The sequence below is a fragment of the Brassica napus genome, chromosome C9, assembly GCF_020379485.1.
Source record: "Brassica napus cultivar Da-Ae chromosome C9, Da-Ae, whole genome shotgun sequence".
NCBI lineage: Eukaryota > Viridiplantae > Streptophyta > Magnoliopsida > Brassicales > Brassicaceae > Brassica > Brassica napus.
In genome coordinates, this window is record NC_063452.1 from 45149464 (window position 1) to 45159642 (window position 10179).

At 31.2% G+C, this 10179-nt stretch overlaps 1 protein-coding gene across 1 annotated transcript; it reads left to right on the forward strand.

Moving 5' to 3' along the window:
- The first annotated feature begins 5627 nt into the window (after positions 1-5627).
- Positions 5628-7458, forward strand: LOC106407843 (mitogen-activated protein kinase kinase kinase 18-like). Its single transcript, XM_013848702.3, has one exon. It carries the CDS (start codon positions 5869-5871, stop codon positions 7237-7239), a length of 1371 nt encoding a protein of 456 aa, XP_013704156.2. The 5' UTR covers positions 5628-5868; the 3' UTR covers positions 7240-7458.
- The last annotated feature ends 2721 nt before the right edge of the window (positions 7459-10179 follow it).

Genomic DNA, 10179 nt, shown 5'->3' on the forward strand with positions numbered 1-10179 from the left:
CTCACGTTATTTCCATCATTAGCAGATCTGTTTGTAGTTGGGTTTAAACTTTAAAGTTTAAACACATGACAGCAACAAAAGTAGTTCAATTCTGCAAAAATTATACAAATATTAGTGCATGCATAAACAGACATATTTTTAGAGCGTGCATGATAATTCCAAACCCATACGAAAATATTTTCCTTGGGTCTATATATATATATTTCTTTTTGAAAACGTGAAAATTTTTCAAGAGACCCTAGCACCATTTGTGTCCATCCTCCAGGTTGTTGCCACTAAAGCTTGTAAATTTTTGGGTTAAATTTTTTTTTTTTGAGAAAGAATTTTTGGGTTAAAATTGGCTCCTATTTTTATTAAATCTCCTCTGGCCCCAAGTTCATGTTTCATTGACTTCTATCCAGGGGCTACACTACTTTACTTGAGGCCTGAGGGGCAACTGCCCACCATGGATTTTGAAAATTAGAGTATTTTTGTACTAATTTTAATAATGTCCCTGTTAATAACCCAAATTTATAAATGTATATAACAAAAAATATTTCTAGATTAAAAAAAAAAATATATATATATATATATATATATATATATATATATATATATTTCTAGATCGGTCAGTGCTGCTACGTTGGTATTCATAACCAAAGTATTCATAACCAAAGTTTTAACATTGTTAGATTTACGACATTCTAATACTTTCCAAAAAAATCTACAGCAGAAAAACACGCATCAAGCTAATAATAGAAGTGGTATTAGCAGAAGAAACGGTAAGAGCATAACAAACGAACGTCTCTTCAAGAAAGAACCCTTGCTAATAACGCTAATAAGAACATAGCGTGATTTCACTTCTCACTTTTCACTTCACGCTTTGAAAACCTTTTGATTTCTTTAGATCTCAGTCACATGTAATGAAGGCGCGTTTGTTTTAGCCGTTCATTCCCCAAAATCCAAAAAAAATCGCAATTATTAGTAAAGATCTCAAGCTAGATTTCAAATATTTAATTTTTATCACTTTTTAAAAACGATTTGAATTCAGTTGTATCACTAAGCAAATTAAAGTAGAGATGCGAATAATGTTCCCAGCACATTTCTTCTTCCTTTTGAAACCTTTCTCCATGTAGAGTCTTCTTACATAACCCCAGCAGCTTGCAATCCAATTGAAGACATTTCACATAATGAATCCGCACATTCGTATTTCAGTGTTATTGCCAATTTATTACTTTAGCACATAAATTAAACCTTTGCCAATTTATCACTTTAGCACATAAATTTAAACCTAAAAATGGATTACTTACGATTGTTAATAAGTGTATTCATTAATTGTGCTAGAAAATTTTCAAAAAATTTGCAGAACAATTTTATCGTTGCTAGAAGAACCGAATAATTCTTTTATTTTATAAAGTACCATCCAAATATCTCTCTCCTTTACAAACTTTAAATTTACTAAAACAAGTTTTTTTTTTTAATGATGAAACAAAAATATTGATGTGAATGTTTGTTGACTTCAAAATATTTGATTGACAATATGTCTCTAAACTTTATTACTCTCTCTGTTTTGATATGCAAGTAGTTTTAGCAAAAAAAATTTGTTTTAGCAAAAAATATTTGTTTCAGATGTTTACATAATCCAAATCACCTTTTACATTTATTACATGTTGTGTGACCAATCAAATAATTCATACATTTTTATTATTGGCTGATTTATGTATTAAATGCTATTTTTTCAAAAGTAAAATTTTCTTAATATTCACACTTTTAACTAAAACTAGTTACAAATAAAAACAGAGGGAGTATCAAGTTTCAGTATTGTTGTTAGCTGTAAAAAAATATCGGGAAAATCGCATTTTAAACACTCAGACTGTCACTTTCTAGCATTTTAAACATTGATTTTTTTTACTAGCACTTTAAACCTTCAAAATGACATTTTTATCATAATAAACCTCCAAAGACGTTTTCCTATTCATAGACGACCGGTACTGTTCATTTTACAGGTCAAAATAATGACGTGTCGGTTTCTTAAAAAAACAGAAAAATGCAGAAAAATTCGAATGAAATTGGAAAAAATTGTAAAAAATTCAAAACAAAATTAAAAAAAATCTTAAATTTCAGAAAAATTAAAATTAAAATTTCAAACTTAAAAATAAAATAAAATATTAAAAATTCAAAAATAAGATCTAAAATTAAAATGTCAAATTAAAAAAATAAAATAAAATTTTTAAAATTTTAAAATAAGAGCTAAAATATTTAAAAAATAATTTGAAATTTTTCATTATTTATTTATATTTATATATTTAGAGCATAAGAGTCTTTTGCATCTTTAATTAAATATTTTGTTCATTTTCTTAGAATTTTTTTTTGGGACAAAACTCAAAATAATCTATTTGAGAGAATTATTAGCCATGCGTCTAGCCACCATCAATTAACATGGGTGAAATTGGCAACCCCCGAAATGCTTTCTGCGAGGCGCTAGTCGGGTTATGTAAGGTGTCTGGATATCCAAATTATCAAAAAAAAATTTGGTGGTAGCAAGTTTTGATATATTGTTTTTGATGGTGGCAAGTTTTGATATCATCATAAGTGACAGTCACTTTCATTGGATGAAATTTTAAAATAAATATAATTTTTTTGGTTAAATATTTAAAATTTTAATTTTTAAAGTTGAATTTTTAATTTTAGATCTTATTTTAAAATTTTTAGAATTTTTAAAATTTGTTTTTTTTTTAAATTTGACACTTTAATTTTAGATCTTATTTTTGAATTTTTAATATTTTATTTTATTTTTAAGTTTGAAATTTTAATTTTAATTTTTTGAATTTTTAGATTTTTTTTTTAATTTTGTTTTGAATTTTCTACGGTTTTTTCCAATTTCATTCGAATTTTTCTATATTTTTCTGTTTTTTTTTTAAGAAACCGACACGTCATTATTTTGACCTGTAAAATGAACAGTACCGGTCGTTTATGAACAGGAAAACGTCTTTGGAGGTTTATTATGATAAAAATGTCACTTTGAAAGTTTAAAGTGATAGTAAAAAAATTCAGTGTTTAAAGTGTTAGAAAATGACACTTGGAATGTTTAAAATGCGATTCCCAAAAAATATCCTCAACAAATGTCTAATAATCCCCCATGCTAATCCCGCAATTAGATTGTGCTTCCGCCACGTGACAGCAGCTTGTTTTCGGCTTATTGGTGGATCAAAGTTACGGCGCCGTCCACTCAGGCAGTCATGCCGTCAAAGCTGTCATCCTCCAATCTTTTTCCGCCACGTTTCTTGATTCACACAATACGCATCAAATTGCCTCTACCACACAAAATGTTTGAGAAATAAATAAAAAGTAAGATTTCCGCCCTATTTATGTTCCTCTCATGTATATATGCATGTATGTATACATTCGTAATTCTGTTAGAAGTTAAAAACTAGATGAACAGCGCTACTAGTGATTTAGTTTAATTGTTCATTTGGATATACAATGCATCTAAGTCTTGAGAGAAATCACCATATATTTTTATAATGATAGGTAATATACATAGTTATGGTTGAATCAATCAAACAGCTAAGGCATGGTTATTGATTTTTCTTTATGAAATACGACCTTACGAAAAGAGATTATCTATATTTAAATGAATCTGCCATAATTAGTATTAGGATAAGACATGTGCCTTGCGTAGGGTGAGTTTATTTGTATATATTATCGACAATTTCTTTTTATATATGTGATCATTTTATTTATACATATAAAATGTTTTTTTGTTGTTATTATATAATTTCTTTCAGATAGACCAGATCAATTTTTATTAAAATTTATGGAGCTAAACTATTATTAATATATCATGGGTTAATCAGATTGGACATTAAACAAATTATGACACAAAAACCTTATTTTATTCACCGAACACATTTTTGAGAAAGTGAACAGTACAGTTTCCGCAGTTAAATTATTTTGACATTTATCTTCCATATGGTTTTGAAAGGTTTTAGATCAACCATCAAATTGATATATGTCATTTTAATGCTTTTAGTTATATGCTTAAGGAAAACTTGCATTTTTATAATTTAAAGTCGTTGTAAAAAATTCAAAATATAACATATAAGAAAAAATATAACATATAAGGTTTCCTCATTTTTGTAATTTATAATCGTTTAAAAAAATTTAAAGTATAACATATAAAGTTTTCTCATTTTTTTAATTTAAAGTTATTTTAAAAAATTCAAAATATAACATATAAGAGAAAATCTAATTTTTTATTATATGGTTAATGTGAGTGTTTATTTTTTAATAATATAAAATTAAACAAAAATGAAGAAGGATGCAAAAATTGTTATCAAATCTTTATTATTCATAGTCATTTATTGCCATATATATGTTAATCATATTATGTAATTCTGTAGCTTTTATTTAATGAAAAAATACACGCTTATTATATTTTAGATTAATATAATGATTCCTAGTAATTAGATTTAGACTAACATTTTTTTCTATTGATTCTTAGACTGACACGTAGGCTAAATTATCATCTTAATTAAGTGACACCTAAGCAGATTTTCTTTTTAATTAGTACAAACTTAATGTTACAATTTTTGAAATGATCTTCAATTAATATATAGAAAAATTTAAAAATTTACTAAAAGACTAGTTCCTAAAATTACAATGGTAGCCTATTAAGCTCTCCAAGATGAGTACATACTGCAATGAAATGATTAATACATCACATATGTATCACAACAAGAATCTTGTTATCTTTTTTCGTACTTTTCACAATACCATATTTATACCAGTCATAATTTCTGTATCACAAACTTTACATAACTAGAACATTATGTTTGTATTTATTTGTATATCTGATGGATAATAACTGATTTGATGGGCAGTTATCCATTTAATTTTGTACAGTTGTGCTTGAATTATGTGCCATTCTACCAACCAAAACCTTATAAGAACCATTTCTTCGTGACCTTTCTTTGTCGTTAAAATAAATAAATAATTCAAATAAGATATTTAAAAACCGGTTCTTAACTTTTTTAGTTAAAAATTAATAGACGGTTCTTATATTCCGCTAAAAACTTTACCTTAAAAACATTCCATTAATCATGCTCTAACTAATTACCAAACTTTCCTTTTTTTTGTTATATTCTTCGTAGATCTAATGTGTTTTAGCATATTTGTTATATAATTTATACTAATATATATCCAGAAGATGATTAAGTCATGGTTCCTTAATTTGTTTAATGGAAGAAACGTACCAATGATCAAAGTCATATTCTATTTCCTTTTTAACGACTGGCATTTGAATTCGAACTTAAACGGCTGTATTAGAGCATGATTATCCGGGATCCTTAGTGGGTTTTTTAGTGCGTGAGCCCCCACAAAACCCTTAAGAATCAGTTACAAAAACTACTAATTAAGAATCGATTTTAGTGAGTTTCTTACAGTGTTCGCGGGCCCCACTGACTCGTGGCGGCCCGCGATTGGTTTGCTTTTAATTTTTTTTTTTTTTTTTTTTTTTAAAACTAAGAAACCCAATGGGTTTGATAATCATGGTCTTAGATCTAAGAAGACAATAATCAAAAATTAAATGAAAGTTGGAAGATAAGGTAAAGTTTTGGTGCATAATAATTGGGGGAAGAGAAGAATATATAAATTAAAAGAATGTCATAATCTCTGTTCAGACTTTGAACTAAGACACCATAACCTCATGCCAAAGTCACACATACACATATATACATATACACACACACACCATAGTTGTGTTTGTGTGAGTGTATATATACACAAATCACATCATAACTCTTAAACCTAAACATTTAAAGCCTCTCTCTCTCTTTACAAGTTTCTCTCTCTACCAATCTCCTCTGTTTTTTTCTTGCTCTGTTTTCAATGGAGGAACAAAACTGGATAAGAGGACCAACCATAGGCCGAGGCTCAACCGCCACTGTCTCGCTAGCAATCACGAACTCAGGTGAACTCTTCGCCGTCAAATCCGCTGAGCTTTCTTCATCGGCGGTTTTGCAGAGAGAACAATCGGGTTTGTCGAAATTGAGCTCTCCTTACGTAGTCAAGTACATTGGGTCTAGTGTGACGACGGAGAACGGCAAACCGATGTACAATCTCCTCATGGAATATGTTTCCGGCGGGAGTATTCACGATTTGATCAAAAGATCCGGCGGGAAGTTGCCGGAGCCGGAGATTAGATCCTACACGCGTCAGATATTGAAAGGTTTGATGTATCTTCACGACCAAGGAATCGTTCACTGCGATTTGAAGAGCCAGAATGTTATGGTCGGAGAGGACACCGCGAAGATAGCCGATCTGGGATGTTCTAAAATGGCGGGAAACGGGAGTTTAGAATTTTCCGGTACACCGGCGTTTATGTCACCGGAGGTGGCGCGTGGTGAAGAACAGAGTTTTCCGGCTGATGTGTGGGCTTTGGGGTGTATGGTGATAGAGATGGCTACAGGTTTAAGTCCTTGGCCGGAGCTAAACGACGTCGTGGGTGCGATTTACAAGATTGGTTTCACCGGCGAGTCGCCGGAGATTCCAGAGTGTTTGTCGGAGAAAGGCAAAGACTTTTTGAGGAATTGTCTGAGAAGAGATCCGAAACAGAGATGGGCTGTTGAAGAATTGCTTCAACACCCGTTTCTTGATGTGGAAGACAAATCTCAAATTTTGTCTCGTTGCTGTCTGAATTCTTCTTCTCCTAGTACTGTGTTGGATCAAGGTTTCTGGGATTCATGTGAAACCTCGAGAAGTCCATTAATTCAAGACCCATTTGCAAATTCTTATGATTTATGGGATTCTTCAGCTGCTGATCGGATCAATAAACTCGTCGGAGATGAGAATTCCGGCGAGCCGGAGTGGTTAACGGCGGATGATGGTTGGATTGAAGTTAGAGGCAACGAGGAGGGGAAACGTAACGAAGACGAAGAGGAAGATGAGAATTGCGTTGAAGCGACGTCATCGGAGGAAGACGAAGATGGAGGATTTGAGAATTGGATCTTGGATCAAGAAGACAGCTTGTTCTTGGAATATTCTTCCACTGAGAATAACGTTTTTTATTTTTACCCTAGTAACCTCTTTGAAGAGGATAATATTATTCTATACTATGATCATCTTGAATATGGTTTTGTACAAAAAGATGATGACGTTCTTGAAAATAATAATAAGAATCATTTCTTTAGCCACGTTACAGTTTTACAAGTTCTAGTTTCCTTTTATCAGAATCGACAACGTTGTGACAATCACACCTAAAATTATAGCGGCAATTTTATACTACATTAAGGAAAATTGTAGTACTTAATTAGCTGAGGTCTGACGATGGTTAATGTTGACAAGAATATACGACTATATCATCATCACTCATGACTTGTCATCGCTTATTCACTACTTCTATATTGCAGAATTTGGTTCCACAATGAGCTCACCTTACATAGTCAAGTAGATTCTATTTGAAACAATGTCAACTAGATGATGCTTTCATATATACTACTTCAATTACATTTTTGTTTAATTGCAATTTAGTAGTAATCTTGAGTTTAGATAGTTAAACGTTGAAAGGTGATAAGTGGTATACGGGCAAGTCTTCCTCCGTTGATGTGTTTCTGGTAAGGAAGTTAAGTTCGGAACCAAACCACTCTACGTAATGAGAGTTGACTTTATACGAAGTCTAATTATTTTAGTTTGGTCTTACATTTATGTATTATTTTCCTTATAATTTAATATTCTTTTCGTGTTTACCAAAACCACCAAGGGAGGTTCATTCAAATGTGAAAGCATAAGACTTTTTTGGGGTCTACAACCAAAGTTGGCGTTTACTTTGTACACACTAAGCAAAGTTACTTGGCCAAGTTCATTCACGTTGACTTTTATCTCAATTCTCTATGTCGATGTTTCTCCTTTAGTTATATATAGTTTTTTGTCAACTAGTGTACTTATACATAGTTTAAGACAACAGAGGTCGTCTCAAGTAGCTTTTTCTGACTTCATTTATACACGTTAAGAAAAAATTGTTTGTTATTTTATAACTTGTTTTTGGTTACATGAGGTAGATATTGTTCTCAAAACCCATCTTTTTCAACTATAATAATTTATTGAATAACCAAAAAAATTTAAAATCAAACTTGTTAATCTGATTGAAAATCATATTTGCGTTAAAAGATCAAGACCTAGATGTAACTATGTAAGTCTATTTTAGACAGAAATATTCTGCTATCTTGATTTTCAAATCAAAAGATGTTAACTAGAAAGTAATCACACATTTGATGCGTAACTATCTTAACCAAACACCGTATAAACAAATAAACTATCTAAAGAAAAGTAGGTTTAAGTGTCCACTTAACGTCCAAAAGGTTGTTGATGGTGAATCGGTGACGAAAGGATGACTCTATGTAGATGTCAAAAAGACCTCATACATCTGAGTCCAAACATCTTATTTATAAATTTCTAAGATTAATGATTGGTTTAGATTTTGATCCAACAAATCTGATCCAAGTTAAAAGACAAGCATCATCAATTGCTTTCATCACAGAAACACTTGTAATTTTCAACGTCTCTTTGAAGCTTTTGGGAAATATAGTTTTTTACAAGTTACAAACAAGTAAAAACGAAGACATATCCCCTGATTTTGTACGACTGATTAATTTTTCCAAAATTCATTTATAGAAAATGACTATAGCACGAAACACCAATCATTTTTGTTCAGAACAATTTAGAGCAATGGTAAAGGACTATATATATATATAAATTAAAAAAGGTTGACTTTAGAAAAGGTGGAAGTGTTGTCGTTGGCTCACACTCACTACACCATGAAGCATCTCTGGTCATCTTTAAAATAAAATAGTTTTGCTCATTTTTCATGCATTCCACTGGGATTGCATGAGTGGGGATGTCTCATTGCCTATAGACCCTAAGCCCTTATCCATTTCAACAATTAGTATTATTTTTTCTTGTTGCATACTATTATATGAACAAAGATAATACTTCCAAAATAGGATGGCAACTTTCTTTCTAACGAACCGATATTTTTATATGGTTGTTATATTTAATTTCATGTATGTCATTGGCTCACAGGCAAGACTGAAAAGAATCATTATCGGTATAAGTGTGGTTGGTTAACTAAATATTCTAACATTGATGGCTAAGGCTTTTATAACTATATTGTTTTTTTCTTGCATACAAAAGATGACAATAATACAATCCAATAGACTAGATATTAGTATATTACTATGATCTATTTTAAGAATTCAAGTCTATAGAATATAGATTTGATATGCATAAAAAATCGCTGACGAGTCACACTTCACGCACTGCGAAGTGAATGTAAAGAAGCAAGTTATGTTGGAGGTTGGACTTGGTTTATACTATTTAATCGTTTTTCATAAAGAGGTTATAGTTCCCCTTAATGCTAAATTATTATGATACAAAAAATGCTACATCATTTTTTACTTACTAAGAAAAGGAGCATGATACTTGAATACATTAGTGACGTTCATAGAAGCATCTCATATAAATTTTTTTTTTTGATCAAACAAGTTCGTTCATTCATTCAATAAAGTCTACACTCCATGATCGGAGGACATGATAAGCAATGAGAGGGCTTATTTTGCCGCAGCATCAGCCTCCACATTACTCAAACGTGGTACATGATAAAAAGTTACAGAATCAAAGGAAGAATTAAAGTAGTAAATATCAAATAAAATCCCAAACAAAGCCGGTACCGAATCTCCTTCCTGGATTAGCTTAACCAGAGAGAGGGAATCAGACAAGATCATCAGAGCTTTAACATTTGATGAGGCAGCATACATAACCGCTGAACGGATGGCGAGGGCTTCAGCCATTAACACCGATGAGATTGAGTTGCGAGATTCGCAGATGGAGTTGAGGTGTTGACAGGTATTATCACCTGAGAAGAGGACGCCAATGGCATCTCATATAAAATATAGTTTTACAAATCTAGGATCTTTGTCAGTGATATTATTCTTCCCACAATCAATTACCAAAACATTGTGCTGGCGCTGCACAGCCTGCACTATCAGATCCACCACCACCACAATTATATGACCTTTAAAACCTTTTAATGTTGTACAAAAAAGAACTATTTTAAATATTGGACTAACGTGTAAGCATAGGCCCATTTACTAGAATAAAATTGATAATAACGCATTTTAGTGACCGCTGCAGCAAGCACAGGGA